Source organism: Pinus tabuliformis, chromosome 3_1, assembly GCF_031772625.1.
Source record: "Pinus tabuliformis cultivar Carrire ecotype Pingquan chromosome 3_1, CPIR1, whole genome shotgun sequence".
NCBI lineage: Eukaryota > Viridiplantae > Streptophyta > Pinopsida > Pinales > Pinaceae > Pinus > Pinus tabuliformis.
Window position 1 is genome coordinate 316,663,841 of NC_142301.1, and position 19,625 is coordinate 316,683,465.

The 19,625-nt window shown below is 38.3% G+C and overlaps 1 protein-coding gene across 1 annotated transcript in view; it reads right to left on the reverse strand.

Annotated features, from left to right (window-relative positions):
* Positions 1-3,046: 3,046 nt before the first annotated feature.
* RPL9 (ribosomal protein L9) overlaps positions 3,047-19,625 on the reverse strand; it is a 110,785-nt gene continuing 94,206 nt past the window's right edge. Inside the window, exons 5-7 of the mRNA XM_089411272.1 lie at positions 3,873-3,970; positions 3,646-3,693; positions 3,047-3,550 (exon numbers count right to left, since the gene is read on the reverse strand). Coding sequence (XP_089267398.1) covers positions 3,430-3,550; positions 3,646-3,693; positions 3,873-3,970 — 267 coding nt within the window. The 3' untranslated portion in view covers positions 3,047-3,429. The remainder of the gene's footprint in view (positions 3,551-3,645; positions 3,694-3,872; positions 3,971-19,625) is intronic.

The window sequence follows — 19,625 nt, forward strand, 5'->3', positions numbered from 1 at the left end:
TTGCTAATCGATTACTTGATCTTAATTTCCCTAACAAGATCGTTGACTCCATAAGGCACTGGGATCAATCGTTTAAAATCTAATCAAACCCTATAAGTCTTGCTAAATCTTAATCAAGTACTTGATTGCTTCATCGTCTCCCGAACTGATTGGTTCCCAACTAGTTCTTCTTCATTCCACTTTTCCATGGGGTCTACCCCCTTTACCTGTTGTAGGGAAACAGCTTAAACGGAGAGATTAGGGATCAGAGTGACAGCCCCCGATCTGAGCTATTGTCACGGTGCCTAAACATTCTGTGCAACAACATCCGATATTATTGTTATAAAAAAATAACCTCAAATGAGAAAATAACATTATTATTTTTAAATAAAAAAATATAAATTTAAGAAAAATAAAAACAATTAAAAACATAAATTAAATAAAATAAAAATCTTTTTTTTAATTTAAACCAAAAAAAACATTAACAACAACAACAACAAAAAACAAACAACGAGCAAAATTATAAAATACTTCAAATTTTTTATTTTAAAAAAATATATTTTTTTTATAACCATTTAAATATATATATAAAAAATTAAAAACAAATATTTAAAAATGAAATAAAATATAAATTTGACAAATAAAAAAATAGTGAACAATCACCCCTACTCATGAATGAAAAAAAACACTATTAGTAAAGCATCGCTTGAAAGCCAAATACTATTGCAAAAAAAAGTTGTAAAAACAAATAGAAAAGAAAAAAAAATACTTACAGAACAACCAAAATAAAATAAAATAAAAACAAAACATTTTTTTTAAATTACAAATAAATAAATGCTTTAAATTTAAAAATAATGAGTATATATATAAAGCAAGGAATCCCCTCATACTCCCCATAAGTCAAATGAGTGGCCCTATTGATCAAAGAAATGGTTGGTCACTCTTTTGAGCAAGAGGCAAGGTCACCCCAATCTTTCATGGTCACATCCAAAGTGGCCACTTTGAATATGGCACGGGGGTTGTAGTTCCACCCCTCTACTCCACCCTTGGCTACTCAAAGAGCAATCGACCAACCACACTTTGAGTGACAAAAGAGCACATTTTGACTCAAGAAAGAGGGGTTCTTTTCTAATTTCTAATTTTTCCAAATTTGTAACTAAAAAAAATATTCTTAATTGTTTTCACAATTATCTTTACAAATAAGACAAATCATTTTTATGTGTATTCTCTAGTATTAGCAAATGTTTTTATTTCTTTGTAATTGATATTTATTTTTTCTTTTCTAAAAAAAGAGTTCGTTATTTTTCTTTAATTGTATTTTCTATTTTTATTTTTAATCATGATTTTTTTTATGTAAACTTTTCCACCATTTTTTGATATATATATATAATCTTAATATTTCATTTTTTTTCGAAGAGTTTTAAATGCTAAACTCCTTGAAAAATTGAATAAAGCTCTCTTTTGCTCATCGGTGATTGGCTAATGTGTGATATATATATATATATATATATATATATATACAATGTTAAACTGCACTGGAACCAACCGGTTTGGGGACCAAACCGGTCCGGTCCGGAGACCAAATCAGTCCAGTGCGAGGTTCAGAACCGGAAATGGTCGATTCAATGTTGAACCAGTCAGTTCCATATAAGTTGATCAAAAATGTTTGAAACACAATTTTTTTAAGAAATAACAAGAATTTGTGAGTGGGACAACCTAATGTTCAAGTTATGGCCCTAGTATTGATATGCAATTCATGGTAATGTTAAATTCTAAAGTAAAAGTGACACTCCCCTTTATCTTTCATTTTCATCCTTCTACTTAAATTTTTAACATTACCATGAAATGACTCAAGATGTTTGAAAGTGGTTCCAACTTCATTGGATTTCATATGGATAAAGTACAAATTTGATCTCACTTAAAATCCAACAAACTTAACAGTTTTTCAGGATTCAGGATTAAGGTGATTTCAGGATTAGAGTGATTGCAATGTTTCCATCAGATTTGGTGATGTACGTGGGTATGGAACTAGTATTTAATCAAGAGCACCAAGCCCTCTATGTACCTTGATGTTAGTGTCATTGGTTGTCGAACTCCTCTATCACGACCCTACTAAAAATGTAATTATCACTCAAACAAAATCTCGACTCGACATGCTACATTTTTTCTATCTTATTTTAATGCTTAGATGGCAATATTGATGACGAAAATCTCAATATAAGCAATGATTTTGATGATAAGTAGGCATTTGTTATAGAATGATTTTTTTGGGATGCTAGAGGTCATCTAGAGCATATTTGTTGATATATTTTCAGTCCAAACACTGATTGAACTTGATGCTATTTTGGTCATGTGCACTCTTACATGCTATATAAATGAAAACTGTTGTTTATTTGTGCATAAATGATTTGGATTCATATGAATGTACATGAATATGTTTTCCTTTCAAATTTGAATATTTTATGTGTTTTCCATCAACCAATTGTTTGGTCTGATTTTTTTTACCGGTCCCCGATTCAGAGGGTTTTCCAGTTCGTTCACCAATTCCGTTATGATAACATTGATATATAGCTTTTGGTTTTGAAGTTCGTTTGACATTCTTATTCTTATGGCATGATGGTTTGTGCCACAAGCTACTTGCTCTTGCTCTTGCATATCCCTAGCTTGCCAAAAGTACAATACTAAAGTCACCTTCTGGGAGGACGGGCGTATTCTGAATGACCTTTTTAACTTTACTGTCCAAAACATAATAAATACAATGAGAATACAATGGATATTATTTGTCACCAAAGAATAGAGTGGGTATTATGGTGTTATAAATAAGGAATCGCACTAAACTGATTGACCTGACCTACTAAACATAAACATTTGGTACTCGTTTCAATCATTAATGTAACTGTGCCCAAGCACCCTTTGAATGATAGAACCCAAATATTCCAAGAATGTGGATTTTGGCCACCATGTACCTGTGCCAAAGCATCTTTTGAATGATGGAACCCTAATATTCCAAGAATGTGGATTTTGGCCAATGAATTGATTGGAATTTTGAAAACAAAACACCTTAAAGTGTTCACAGCAATATTCACCACGATTTCATTTCTGATAAGGTAGGTTCAATCAATATAGAAATTGAAGTTAAACATCATAGTTTTTCCCTAAGTGATCCTTTTGCCCTTTGAAAGAACGGAACCCGAGTATCATTTTCTTATGACATGACACCAAATATCATAAAATTTGGACTTCTGAAATTGTTTGGGAAAAAAAATTTCAACTACACTTGAACTCGGATGAGCAAAGTTTCTTTGTTGGAAATTAACGCCACTAATCCAGCCATCCAGCACGGTACTCGGAAGAATGTAAGTGCAAGCCTTACGTTCCCGTATCCCAAAAAATCTGGCAGGTTTTATTAAAAGTACAGGACTGTAACCTTCCCAGTAAACAACCATTTTATCAATTAGCTGTCACATTTATCCGCACAAGAGCTGTAACTTCTGGGTGTAACTTAATCTCTGCAACGTAGGTGCCAACTTCACGGATCTCGGGAATAGTGATAAGTCGCTTATCTATATCCCTGTTGGACATCACAAAGTAATCTTGTTACAGAAACTTCATCACAATGACAAAGACGCAGATTTGATAAAAACCCACCAAATTCAGTATACTCACCTCTGTAGCTGCGCCTTTATTATATCGGAAAGGTCTTGTGCAGTGACTCTGACACACGGTAAGGAAAACATTATTAACGCCCTGCTTCTATCTGCAAAATGATATATCTAAAACCTCACAACTATTCCTGTCACAATAACAGAAATTATCCATATAATGGCAAAAGAGTTACGTTTAAAGAACAAAACTATATGATAAAAATAGAAAGGTGCAGTAAAGAGACTCACGAGCCAAATATTAGTTTTCCCTTTCCACCTTTACGCTTCACCTTAAAAGCTCCTGCGTTTTCAAACAGTAATGCCAATGACTCTGCTTCCTCTTTGACCTGATGCCATGCAATGACGCATTAAATAAGCAAGTGGTGTCATTTATCTAGCCAGAACAGTCAAGATGGATGCCGCCCTAGCTAATTCATTTTTAAGAATTAACATTTTTTTTAAACTCCGCTTAGCTTCACTTAAAGGGAGTGTTAAGAGTACATACTCGGTTTAAGTTCTCTTAGGTAAGAAATTAAAAGCTGAATTGGTATATCTGCCAGGCACCTTCTTAATGTATCTGCCAACTACCACTCTTCAGTGCTGGGCTTCTCCCAGTTTATCACATATATGGGTACTCTCCTTATAATTATACAACAGATATAAAACAAACTTAGTCTCTCTCAATTCCTGTTCCCCTGCCATTCTTCTTGTGTAAAGAGTTCAAGCTAACGCATTATCCTGGTTAGCTTCCTTCTCTTTTAACAATTCCCTTCTACTGAAAATAAGGGTTTTCCATGATCTATCATGGGAGTAACTTTCGAAGGGTAAAGAAAACAAGCTCCAAGAAGCCAAAAACTGTAGGAGGCGTGTTCCTATAGTCTGCCTACTTCACAAGGAGAATTTCCTAAAGAGATTTTAACGAGAAATAGAATGATAGAATATATTGTTCTGTCAAGTATACAAAAAGGAGCTTCCTACAAGCGGCTGACTACATAGATACCTCTAACATTGCCTATTGGGTTAAAGAAAAGTGATTTACTCATTCTAGTGAATCCGGTTTAATCTCTATTATTGATCTAAGTGGGTCACGATTTAATCTATGTCTATCACTTTGGAAATTGAGGGTCAGGGTTTTGGCTCAATAATATTATAAAAAAAAATCTTAACAGAGGAGAAAGGCACATTGATTCATTGAAAAAGCAATTTTTTCAAGTGGAGAGTGAAAGAGAATGAAAAGTTGCAGCAAAGAAATTCCGGTGAGAGAATTCTGAAGGGGTCGAAAAATTGGAGAGGGGAAACCGAATTTGCAGGGAAGCCAAAACTCAGCTTGGAAGACTGCACAAGGAGTTGTACAGCCTAGGTGAAGGTAGAGTTATTCTTCCAATGCACAAGCCATAGAGAGCTAGGAGAGAGGAGGCCGAATTGCAAGTTAGAGAAGCTGATTTTCTCAAGGGCTAAAAATTTCTAAGAGGACGAATTTTCAGAGGGACGAAAATTTTAGGGGGGCAAGATTTCCAAGCTTCAATTTGTTATTTAACTTCTGCATTTCTTTGAGGGTCATTTTCTTTGTTAAAGGAGACTTTATTTTTCTTGAGCAATTTAATGAATGATAAATTGAAGAGCTAAAATAAATAAAAAATTATGTTGTGTTTGTGATTGATTTTGACTTGTGTTTTTGCTTGCAAATATTTTTACAAGTTAAATACCAATGCATTTTTATTTGGCAATATTTTCAGAAAATAATTTACTTGGGTGAATAAATTTTTTGGGCATAAAATAAATTGCTTGGAATTTAAATCAGATCTGGTATTGGAAAATTGAAGAGCTAAAATAAATAAAAAATTATGTTGTGTTTGTGATTGATTTTGACTTGTGTTTTGGCTTGCAAATATTTTTACAAGTTAAATACCAATGCATTTTTATTTGGCAGTATTTTCAGAAAATAATTTACTTGGGTGAATAAATTTATTGGGCATAAAATAAATTGCTTGGAATTTAGATCAAAACAATGAACTCTGGAGCGGAAGATCAATTTGTCACAGGTTTACAAAATAAGTCAGCAGTAATATTTTTCTTGGTTGAGTATTTGTTTTGGAAGTTGGAAGGATGGCTGCAACTGAACTAAGATTTGAAGACCTATTGGAGGGTGCATCCAACTACAGTCCTTGGAAGGATAGAATAGCATTGGTATTGATGGATGATTTGGCAGTTTGCAAATCAACAACTCATCCCTCCTATTGATGTTGCACAACTGGCCACACATAACCAAAAGAATATGAAGCCAAAAGGATTATTCTAGATGACATGGTGGATCATGTGATCCCTCATCTTTTTAGAAAGAAGACTGCCAGGGACATCTACGAGACTTTGACAAAATTATATGAGTAACAACCAGAATATGAGGATAGTGCTAAGGGAGAAACTTAGGGGCACCAAGTGTACAGATCAGATATCGTAGCATCTTATCTCACAAGGATCTTACAAGTTCATGATGAGTTGGTCTGTGATAATTCCTTGAAATGCAACAACTGGAATTAATTCTCCTAATTGATTATTCAGTTTATTAATTTTCTGATTAATATTGAATTAATCACACTGCAATTTCTTCACAAAATAAAAATTACGCTGTGGAAATAAAATGTTGGAAACTGAAAAATGCTAGCACACAAAAATTATGATACCATTATTTTTGGACAACTGTCCCCAAAAAAACCCAATGTGGGAAAACCGGTTGCAGCAGCCGAGGCTTATATTATTATTATGCAGCAGAAATTTTGAGTACAATAAAATGTCATCAAACTGGGGATTCTACCCAAGAGAAACACTGGCAAAAATATACTGAGGGATTTTACCCTCTCTCTGAACAATCCTGACACCTGACTACCTCTGAAAAGCAAGCTGTCCAACCTACTCTACATAGACCCTGTGTCACCCTAGCGCAAACCCTCTCACGCTTAGCCTAGAACTGCTACCAATCTAGCAATCCAGCGAGCTGCTGACTGGGAAACTGTCTCTCTGGCACTCTGGAAAATCTTCCCAGCCTCTAGAACTGAAAACGAGCTTCTCCTCAGCTAAATCAAACTGTTATATTGAGGCTCTGCACTACCCCTGCACAGCGTCCAAGAGATTAATTTTGGCCTCCTCTTTCTGACTCTCAGGGACAAGAAAACTTCCTATGGAATAATGTTGTGTTGCCCCTCTGCCACCTGCTACTCAATCGCTGGCTCAATCTTGCTACTGAATCACTTGCACTGCAAAATCGAACTGCCCATATCACTAAGTATTTGCATTGGTGTGTTCTCCATCCACCCATCAACCTCTTCTTATAATCTCCAGTTGGGACTCCAATGACCATGATTAAAACTTAATCGATGTTGAGATCATCTCCAAATCGATCCGTGCGAATTTCTACATGATTCACACCTTTCTCAATTAATTCCTATTAATTAACCACTTTTCCTAAGTTAGACTTGGGAAATTTTTAACAATGGTCGATTAATTTAATTGAACCATCTCTATGTGGAATTTCCAGAAATGATTTTTGGGTTTTAGAGAATTCCTATGTTTTAGCCTCTCCACAAAGTTTCAAGACTAGAACACCATTTGATGCTACAAAAACTACCACTCCCTCTTAGCGAGGAAGGCGTTCTCTCCAACTAGTGTTGCACAACTGTCACAACACCTTGTCTCGCAACATCCTCCAACCACGTTGCTGATGTCTAACAACTGTAGTTGTCTACCACTGTCCACCAACCACTGGCTAACTTTGATTCATCTGCCACTAACTATAGTTCAACCAAACAACTGCATCTGTGTTGTTGTTGACACTACATAGTACATCTTGTATTGATGTCAACTCTACATCTGCACTGCAACTCCCTCTCAATTGTTGTTGTTGCTACTGCAACTCCTGCAACTGAGAAGCATCCAAAACACTGAATCCTCTGTGTCTTTGTGTTGCAACTATCTCCTGAGCATTTGACTGCTACTAGCCTCTACAATGTCCACTGAGAAATTTGTGTTGTCGCCAACTCTACTACTAAACCTCCTGCTCCGCTATCAACACTGCTTTGTGCTCCTCAGTATCTCACTGCAACTACCTGCGACTGCCACTTTGGAACTAACTGCATCAACTGACATTGATCGTACTGCCACTGAATGTTGTGGGCCCTGGTAGCAAGGTAATGATCCATTAGGAACAACCACAGTGATGGAACCGACACAGGTCCAAACACATCACTATGCACAAGCTCTAATATATGTTTCGCCCTCTTACCACCATAGGGAAAACTCACTAGATTTTGCTTCCCATATACACAATTTTCACAGAAATCAAAATCCAGAGAGCTATCAGACATACCTTCTACCATATCTTTACCATGAAATATTTGAAGGCCCTTCTCTCCAATATGTCCAAGCCTTTGATGCCATAGCATGGTCTTTTCTCCAGAGACCACTAGATTTTCTGCTCCACTTTCAGGAACCACATAATTGTTGCACCCATCAATAACAGTGCTACCTTGCAGCTTGTACAGAGTTCCAATCCGAACTCGCTGCATCAATACTAGTGCTCCCCTAGCCATCTTGCAGGTATCTTTCTCAAACATTGTTTTTACAACTGCATCATCCAGCTTGCTTACAGAAATCAGATTTCTGGCTAATGCAAGAATATACAGAACCCCCGAAAGTGTTTTAATCCTTCCACCTTGCAACTTCAAATTGACTTCTCCGCGACCAATGATTCTAGCATTCCTATCATCCCCTAAGAAGACATCACCACCATCATATTTCTCATACTCGTAGAACCACTCTCTATGGGGAGTGAAATGAAAGGATGCACCTGATTCAATCAACCATGCTTCATGATCTACATGTGTACATGAAGAAGAAGCCAAGTACACATCCCCACCTTCATCTGAGGTGGTTTTTGCGTCCGTAGAAGGAGCATCATCAAATCCCTTTCCTTTCTCAGGAGCTTTAGATTTACACTCCCTTTTGTAGTGTCCTTCCTTTCCGCATTTCCAACACACCTTTACAGGTTTTCCTGGAGATTTAGATCTCCCTTTAGATTTCTATCTCCCATTCGAGAACTTATTTTTGTTTCTGTTCTGGGACTGTCCTCGTACAGACAAGGCATCACCATTCTGGCTCTCCATATTTTTCCGTCTCATATCCTCCATCAGCAAAGATGAGACTATTTCATCAAATTGCAAGGCAGTTGCATTGCTACCTATTGCAACAACCAAACTATCCCACAAATCTGGTAGATAACACAACAAATTGATGCAGTTATCTTCATCTGAAATTTTAATATCAACAGATAATAACTGGCTCACCACAATATTAAATGCATTCAGATGCTTTATCACCGAGTCTCCATCTTTCATCCTCAGGTTATACAGCTTTTTCCGTAGGAACAGTTTATTCACCAGAGACTTAGATTGGTACAAAGTCCCTAACTTGTCCCACAAAGCCTTCGCCGTAGCTTCCCCTGATACATTCAACTATTGAATCTGAAACACACAATCATATTGTGCTCTTTGCCTTCTGTTCCAACTTCTTCCAATCTTCATCAAACATTGTCATTGGTTTAGTACCCGGATCTACTACGATCCACTAATCTTTATCCACCAACAAATCCTCCATCTTGAGTTTCCACAACTCAAAACTCTGACCATTAAATTTCTCGATCTCTATCTTTCCACTGCTCGCCATCTTCTTTCACCACAAGAATCGATCTCGCAGATCTCCCACTGAACAAGGTCTACCACAGGCCCGAGCAAAACTCCTCAGCAGCAGAGGCGTCCCCTTGAAGCCAAAACAACTCTTATACCAAATGTAGGTTTTAACCCCGTAGAAAAATTAATCACACTGCAATTTCTCCACAAAATAAAAATTACGCTGCGGAAATAAAATGTTGGAAACTAAAAAATGCTAGCACACACAAAAATTATGACACCATTATTTTTGGACAATTGTCCCCAAAAAAACCCAATGTGGGAAAACCAGTTGCAGCAGCTGAGGGTTTATATTATTATTATGCAACAGAAATTCTAAGTACAATAAAATGTCGTCAAACTGGCGATTCTACCCAAGAGAAACACTGGCAAAAATATACTGAGGGATTTTACCCTCTCTGAACAATCTCGACACCTAACTGCCTCTGAAAAGCAAGTTGTCCAACCTACTCTACATAGACCCTGTGTCACCCTAACGCAGACCCTCTCACGCTCAGCCTAAAACTACTACCAATCTAGCAATCCAGCCAGCTGCTGACTGGGAAACTGTCTCTCGGCACTGGAAAATCTTCCCAACCTCTAAAACTAAAAATGAGCTTCTCCTCAGCTAAATCGAATTGTTATATTGAGGCTCTACGCTACCCCTACATGGCCTCCAAGAGATAAATTTCGGCCTCCTCTTTCTGACTCTCCAGACCAGGAAAACTTCCTATGGAATATTGTTGTGTTGCCCCTGTACCACCTACTACTCAATCGCTGGCTCAATTTTGCTACTCTATCACTTGCACTGCAAAATCGAATTGCCCAGATGACTAAGTATCTGCATTGATGTGTTCTCCATCTACCCATCGACCTCTTCTTATAATCTCCAGTTGGAACTCCAACGACCATGATTAAAATTTAATCGATGATTGAGATCATCTCCAAGTTGATCTGTGTGAGTTTCTAGATGATTCACACCTTTCTCAATTAATTCCTATTAATTAACCACTTTTCCTAAGTTAAACTTGGGAAATTTTTAATAATGGTCGATTAATTTAATTGAACCATCTCTAGGTGAAATTTCCAAAACGATTTTTGGGTTTTGGAGAATTCCTATGTTTTAGCCTCTACAAAAACTTTCGAGACTAGAACACCATCTGATTCTACAAAAACTACCACTCCCTCTTAGCAAGGAAGACGTTCTCTCAAACTAGAGTTGCACAATTGTCACAACACCCTATCTCTGCAACATCCTCCAACCACGCTGCTAATGTCTGACAACTGTAGTTGTCTGCCACTTTCCACCAACCACTAGCTAACTCTAATTCATCTACCACTGACTATAGCTCAACCAAACAACTGCATTTGTGTTGTTGTTGACACTACATTGTACATCCTGTATTGTTGTCAACTCTACATGTGCACTGCAACTCCCTCTCAGTTGTTGTTGTTGCTACTGCAACTCCTGCAACTGAGAAGCAGCATCTGAAACACTGAATCCTCTGTGTCTTTGTGCTACCACTGTCTCCTGAGCATTTGACTGCTACTAGCCTTTGCCATGTCCACTGAGAAATTTGCGTTGTCGCTGACTCTCCAATTGAGCCTCCTGCTCCGCTATCAACACTACTCTGTGCTCCTCAGTATCTGACTGCAACTAGCCTGCAACTGTCACTCTGGAATGAACTGCATCAACTGACATTGATCGTATTGCACTGAATGTTGTGGGCCCCTGTAACAAGGTAATGATCCATGAGGAACCACCATAGTGATGGAAGCGACACAGGGCCAAACACATCACTGTGCACAAACTCTAATATATGTTTCGCCCTCTTACCACCAGAGGGGAAACTCACTCGATTCTACTTCCCATATACACAATTTTCACAGCAATCAAAATCCAGAGAGCTATTAGACATACCTTTTATCATACCTTTACCATGAAGTATTCGAAGGCCCTTCTCTCCAATATGTCCAAGCCTTTGATACCATAGCATGGTCTTTTCTCCAAAGACCACTAGATTTTCTGCTCCACTTTCAGGAACCACAGAACTATTGCACCCATCAATAACAGTGCTACCTTGCAGTTTGTACAGAGTTCCAATCCGAACTCCCCACATCAATACCAGTGCTCCCCGAACCATCTTGTAGGTATCTTTCTCGAACACTGTTTTTACACCTGCATCATCCAGCTTGCTTACAGAAATCAAATTTCTAGCTAATGCAGGAATATGCAGAACACCCGGAAGTGTTCTAATCCTTCCACCTTGCAACTTCAACTTGACTTTTCCATAACCAATGATTCTAGCCTTCCTGTCATCCCCTAAGAAGACATCACCACCATCATATTTCTCATACTCACAAAACCACTCTCTATGGGGAGTGAAGTGAAAGGATGCACCTGAGTCAATCAACCATGCCTCATGATCTACATGTGTACTTGAAGAAGAAGCTAAGTACACATCCCCACCTTCATCTGAGGTGGTTTTCGCCTCTACAGAAGGAGCATCATCAGATCCCTTTCCTTTCTCAGGAGCTTTAGATTTACAGTCCCTTTTGTAGTGCCCTTCCTTTCCGCATTTCCAGCACACCTTTACAGGTTTTCCTGGAGATTTAGATCTCCTCTAGATTTAAATCTCCCACTCGAGGACTTATTTTTGTTTCTGTTCTGGGACCATCCTCGTACAGACAAGGCATCAGCATTCTGGATCTCCATATTTTTCGTCTCATCTCCTCCATGAGCAAGGATGAGACTATTTCATCAAACTACAAGGAAGTTGCATTGCTACCTATTGCAACAACCAGACTATCCCACGAATCTAGTAGAGAACACAACAAACTGATGCACTTATCTTCATCTGAAATTTTAATATCAACAGATAAAAACTGGCTAACCACAGTATTAAATGCATTTAGATGCTCTGTCACCGAGTCTCCATCTTTCATCCTCAAGTTATACAGCGTTTTCCGTAGGAACAGTTTATTCACCAGAGACTTAGATTGGTACAAAGTCCCTAATTTGTCCCACAAAGCCTTCACTGTAGCTTCCCCTGATACATTCAGCGATACTGAATCTAAGACACATAATCGTATTGTGCTTTTTGCCTTCCGATCCAACTTCTTCCAGTCTTCATCAGACATTGTCGTTGGTTTAGTACCCGGATCTAATGCGATCCACTGATCTTTATCCACCAACAGATCCTCCATCTTGAGTTTCCACAACTCAAAACTCTGACCATTAAATTCCTCGATCTCTATCTTTCCACTGCTCACAATGTTCTTTCACCACAAGAATCGATCCCGCAGATCTCCCACTAAACAGGGCCTTCCACAGGCCCGAGCAAAACCCCTTAGCAGCAAAGGCGTCCCCTTGAAGCCAAAACGGCTTTGATACCAAATGTAGGTTTTAACCCCGTACAGAAATGCGCTGCATACGAATTCTAAAAACAGAAAATAAACAATGGCAAAAGCATAACACATAAAACAAATATACACAGAGATTTTCCCCTGGATCCCAAAACCGGGACTACCATAATGATTTTTCATTATGTTCCTTTCAATGTTACAATACATATATATACATGTCGAAGCATCCATATACCTCAATCCATTAAGCTTGGATTAGAACATAACCATAGTTCCCTTGACCGAATCTACAAAATGAAAATACCATGGACCGAAAACGCACCCAATACCATGTGCGAAATCCATGCACAAAACCATAGGTAGGTCCACCCACCTAATATAGGGTCCAAAAAAAAAAGTCTTGAGGCGTTGCCCCGGACCCCGTAGAGGGGGGCTGGCCACCCCCCCTCTAACCCCCCTGGCTTCACTACTGGGGCTAGTCGTGGAAAGAATATAACACAACCCAACACTGCAACTGTCACTCTGAAACTAACTGCATCAACTAACACTGATCGTACTGCCACTGAATGTTGTGGGCCCCTGTAGCAAGGTAATGATCCATGAGGAACCACCATCTGATGCTTACCTCAATGGACCCTACCCAAATCTGCGCAACTCTAGGACTATAGCTCCATATCGCCCCACCTCACCCTTGGAGGTATAGCTACAAACATAGCAAAATCTTCCTCCAGCCTGGAGGACAAGTTGTTTGTCCTTCTTCCTCTGAGGACATTGGGTATTGTAGTGGCCAAACTCAACACACCTGAAGCACTTAATCTTAGATAGATCCTTCTTTTTCATTTTCTCCCCCTGTGAACCTTGTTCCTAACTGGGACCCTTTGATGCAAGGGCCACATTATCTTCCTCCTTCACACCTTTCGATCCCTTGCCGCTACTACCTTTGATGGAGGTCTTCACTAGTGCTCGCCTCATCTCCTCCTACTGCAGGTCTGACCACATCCTGTCCCACCTTGGTAATGTATCTCGTCCTAGAATGCCTTGGACAGATATTTCCCAATCCTCAGAGACATTGTTCAATGCCAAACACACAAGCTCTATATCTTGAGGCATTTTTCCTACGGCTACAAGTTGATCCTGAATTTCTTGAATTCTGGTGAGAAAGAGATCAATGCCTTCACCTTTATGTATCATGATGTTCCGTAGCTTCTCCTTTAGAAACTTCTTCCGTTGCTCGGAAGGATTTTGATATAACCCTGCCAAAGCATCCCACATCTCTTTGGGAGTGTTCTTGCCAGCTATGTGTAAGACTATATGATCTCGAACTCCATCCAAAATCATCCACTTTGCCTTGGCCATTTCCTTCATGAATTTCTCTCGCTGTTGCTGATCAATAGGGTCTACCACAACATTCTCTGCATAGGTCTTCAAACCATGTTCATCGAGCAAAAACGACATCCTAGTCTTCCAAATGACATAGTTGGAAGCACTATCCAATCTATCTTGATCTCTAAGCCCAACCGTGGCCATCTCTGCAAAAACTAGAATCTCCACCTACTTTCTTGCTCGGCTACCTATTCTGAAACTCGCACTCTCTTCTGGAATGCGTAGAACTACTATGTCTGCCTCGCTCTGCTTTCAACTATTTTCTGGAACCAATGATTTAGCCTTTCTGAATGTCCTTCTCCGGAAAACTAGCATATGAACTGTAACCCCAACAACTTGAACTAGCTAGTTTGGGAAACTCGTATGACCTTCAGCAATTGGAAAATTATGGATCTCCTCCATAAAACTGGAACTGGAAATCCTCTAGGAAAATCTGGAAATTCCTCCCTCTGTGTGTGTACTTTCTCTTCCACCTGGCATTGATTCTGCTCTAGCAAATCTGCTACAAGACCCTTCTTGCCCAGACAAGAAATCTACTCAGCGAAAATACTAAGTTGTTGTTGCTCCCTCTGCCTGCTAGAATCATTATTTCGGACAAATCAAACTTTCCTGCAACTGCAACTAGAAAATCGAACCCTTGCCCAGCAATTCACACTGCCTGGCTAGGCACTGCGCAACCCTTGAAAATTTCAACCTGATGCTCCCTCTGAACAACGACTAAGTACAATAAAATGCCGCCAAACTAGCAATTCTACCCAAGAGAAATACTGGCAAAAATATACTAAGGGATTTTACCCTCTCTCCGAACAATCCCGACACCTGACTGCCTCTGAAAAGCAAATCATCCAACCTGCTCTGCGTGGACCCTACGTCACCCTAGCGCAAACCCTCTCATGCTCAGCCTCAAACTGCTACCAATCTAGCCGTCCTACCTGCTGCTGACTGGGAAACTGTCTCTTTGACACTTTGGAAAATCTTCCCGACCTCTAGAACTAAAAATGAGCTTCTCCTCAGCTTAATCGAACTACTCACTTGAGGCTTTATGTTGCCCCTGCGCAATGTCCTGGAGATAAATTTCGGCATCCTCTTTCTGACTCTCTAGAACTAGAAAACTTCCTCCAGAACACTGCTATGTTGCCCCTCTACCACCTGCTACTCGATCATTGGCTCAATCTTGCAGTTGAATCACTTGGACTGCAAAATTGAACTACCCAGATCACTGAGTATTTACACTGGTGTGTTCTCCATCTACCCATCGACCTCTTCTTATAATCTCCAGTTGGGACTCCAACGACCACGATTAAAACTTAATCAATGGTTGAGATCATTTCCAAGTCAATCTATGTGAGTTTCTAAATGATTCACACCTTTCTCAATTAATTCCTATTAATTAACCACTTTTTCTAAGTTAAACTAAGGAAATTTTTAATTATGGTCAATTAATTTAATTGAGCAATCTCTAGGTGGAATTTCCATAAACGATTTCTAGGTTTTGGAGAACTCTTGTGTTTTAGCCTTTCCACAAAGTTTTGAAACTAAGACACCATCGGATGCTACAAAAACTAACATACAATTGGGGAGGCCGTGTCAAATCAAGAATTGGTGAGGACGGCCCTGAATGGCTTCACTTAGCCATGGGCTCCCTTCATCAAAGGTATTGTGGCATGAGAGAAACTTTTGGACTAGTAAAGATTGTGGGATGATTTCATCCAAGAGGAAATTCAAGAGAAATCTCTACAAGGTGGTCAACTAAAGAGTGATGATGAGAACCTTTCCTTACTAGTCAAGCAAGGAAGGGCAAGGGGAAGACCAAGAAGAATTCCAGATAAGAGGCTACCTCAAGCGCTAAAAAGAAGAAAGACGGGTGAAGTAAAATGCTTTGCATGTCATAAATTTGGCCACCATGCAAGTCAATGTTTAAACAAGAAGAAGGGCAGGGGAAGGCATAGATTACAACATCAACAAATCCACAAATCAACAAGTTTTCCACCAAGTTAGAGAAGGAGATCTCGTTGATGTCGTGTCTTTCTAGCACCATATCCAAGGGTGCATGGTTCGTGGACAATGATATTTCTCGTCATATGACAAGAGCATGAGAGTTATTCACTAGTATTTAGAGAGAGATTCAAATCTACATGTGGAACTTGGCAATAATGCCAAGTGTGCAGTAGAGGGGGTTGGAACTATTCAGTTTTAGCTAGAGTCAAAAGGACCTTTGTGTTGAAAATTGGCAGCTAAGGGATGAATTTTCTTGAATAAAATTTCATTTCTGACTATTCTAGAAAGTCTATCATTTAGTAAGTCACTTTGTTTCAATTGGTAATATATATATATATATGATGAAAATCACTTAACTTATCCTTAATCAATCTCAATTGTTTAATTTTTAATTTAATCATCAATATATATATTTAATATTATTATTATCCTTATGATACTATAATATTATTATTAAAATGAAATTCCATGTCACCCTCTCCTACTTGGCACTCAATCATGCCACTTCACATCTCTCTCTCCTTGATGGCAAATCAAACTCTCTCATTCAATGATACGTTACTCTCTCTTCCTCTCTCTCTTTAATGCTCTTATGCACCTCTTACTCTCTCTTACACACTTTAATGACTAATCATAAAAAAATTCCTCTTACACCTCTTTAATGCATGTGTTACACTTCTTAATGGCTCGAATTCTAAGGCATGTGTACTCCCTCTTGATGGCATAAGTTACTAAAGCAAGCATACCTCCTTTATGGCATAAGTTACACTCCTATTTTGTCATAAGTTACTCCTCCTCAAGACATGGGAGTTACTCCCTCATGAATTCGACCTCGCTTTTCTTATATATGTGTGCCTCTCATCCTCTTTATTATTCACTTGTGCATTGTGAAAAGAGAATACGAACTTGAGAAAGAGAGTTAGAAAGACTAGAGAGAATTGTGAGAGAGAGAGAGAGAGAAAAGGCCTTGAAGAGTAAGAGCAGATCTTGGTGAGCCAAAGTAATTCAGATTTTGCATCAGCCACTGTTATCAGATATCTTTTTCAGATTTGGGTAACTTCTTTTTCTCATTGTATTATGTATCTCTATTGAACAATTGATTTCTAATTGAAAAATAATATAGTTGGGTTTTCCCCTTGTGGGTTTTGCCTTGGTCAATGGACCTATATTCTCTGTGACTACTTGTGTTCTTGGTTGTCTTCTATTTTCCATATGGTTTATATGGTGTATGTTCTATCTACAATTGCTTAATTAATATTGCAAAAGAAAGAAGTTTTGGAATAAGTAATTGTTGCATCATAGAACTTCAAAATTTCAACATGGTATCATAGCTTTGGCAAAGACAAGTTCCATTTCCAACTCTCTTTCTACTAGAAAGTGAAATATCTCCTGTTATCCACTCCATTTGCAACTCTCTTTCTGCTGAAATATATTTTGTTGTCAGCTCCACTTGCAGCACTTTTTCTGTTGAAATATCTCTTGTTGTCCGCTCCATTTGCAGCTCTCTTTCTGCTAAAATATCTCTTGTTGTTCCTTCTACTTGCTGCTCATTTTCTGTTGAAATTTCTCTTCCCTTTTATCGCTGAAATATCTTTGTTGTCTATTTCTATTTGCTGCTGAAATTTTGAGCAGATCAAGATGTTTTCTTTTTACTTAAAGAATGAATAAAAGTTGGTCATTGCTTCAAACTTCTTCCCTTGGAAGTCCAAATTGGATATTACTCTTGAGGAACATGATGTTCTAGAGTATGTTGAACGAGAGGTAGCAGAACTAGCTGAAAACTCCAATGTTGCTATCAAGGCCAAGTACAAAAGAGGAGAATTCAAGGCTAAACAGATTATCCTTGACTCTCTTGGAGACCACCTCATCACTTATGTCTCCAAACTGAAGAAATTCAAAGAAATATATGACACGCTAATTGGAATGTATCAAGTGAACAACTTAAGTCAAATTCTTGCTCTGAAGAATTAGCTCAAGGATGTTAAAATGAACAAAGGAGAAACCATTCAAGCATACTTCATGAGGATATTAAAAATCGAAGCTCAATTGTCAACTTCCGGTAAAGTTGTTTTCGATAAAGCATTGGTATTGATTACGCTTGGAGATCTTCCTTCTTCTTGGGAAACTTTTATTACTACCATCAATAATAATGACAAGTTTCCTACATTTGATGATGTTAATTTTAGATAACAATGGTATGTTCAATGCTTGCAACAAGTACTTCAATGTCTTTTTATTAGCCCAATGATAATTTCTACTTAATTTCCAATAGCAATCACATTAACCGTTAATCACATTGACAGTAACTGTAGATAGAACATAAACAATAAATGAAGAAGACAAGCCAATACAAGAGAACACAAAAATTTGACTCAAGCCAGGGAAAAACCTCAAGATGGGAAAAACCCTTGATCAATTCTTCTTATTATAAATATCAAATGTTCAGCAGAGAGAGTACAATAATACAAAGTCAAAGTCAAAATTGACTTGCCAAATCACTATCCAAAACAACCCTATCAAATTTGGAATTCTACTCTCAGTCAACAGCAATCAAATCAGTGCTAACTAGAAAGTCAATCGTAGTCAAAGTCTGGTCAAACTTCTCCAAAACAGGTCAGTCAAAGGAGAGAGGAACTTGGCCTCTCTTACTGGTCAAAGTCAGCTCAAAATAGTGATAAAATGGTTAGTCAAACTTGGTCAAAGTCCGCACTTCTTGTTGCAGTGAACATTGGTCAACTAGCCTAGAAATCCTCGATTTTTGTGCCAATTAATGTGGCCTGCCTAAACAGAACATATCCCACAAAAATCATAGTCAAAGGAGGTCAAATACACCCAAGTCAACATTGGTCAACGCTCTGCAAAAACTCTGAAATTCGACCAATTTGAGTTGTATGAACCAATAGAATGAGGAGAGAGAAGATTGTGTTCAGTGAGTGAGGTGGCAAATGAGGTTGGAGGATACTCTTATTTATATGAGTTGATGAGGGTCAAAAAACATGTCTCTTGGGCTTCATGAGCCTACATGATGATGTGGTCGACCTTGACAATTTGCACATGTGTGGGCTTTACTTCAAAAACATATTTCTCCTTGTCCGAATTTAGTGATCTTTAGGTCGATTTTGGTCCTCTCGAAAAGAGGAATTCAATGAAATAATTATCTCCATCAAATGAGTTGTCCAAAGTGGAATTTGGCACTAGTTGCACAATTTAACACTCCCTCTCAACTAGGGAGAATTCCACCTATCAATATCTGACCATCAATCATCATGTCATCATGTATCATCTCTGCATCTCGTCTCAACTCCGTTGAACACTAATATAGATAATAAGAAGAATTGATCGAGAGTGAGTCACAAGACCTTACCACTCTCCACTAACAAAAGTCAATCCACATAACCAGGGGTAGAACCCCAAGCAAACTTGATCCTGAGCGATCAAGTTGTTGAACATTGTTAATTTTAGGTATGTTCTATGCTTGAGCAATTTATTTAAATTTTCCCAGTTAACAATCACATCAGCATTAAAGTAAACTGCAGAT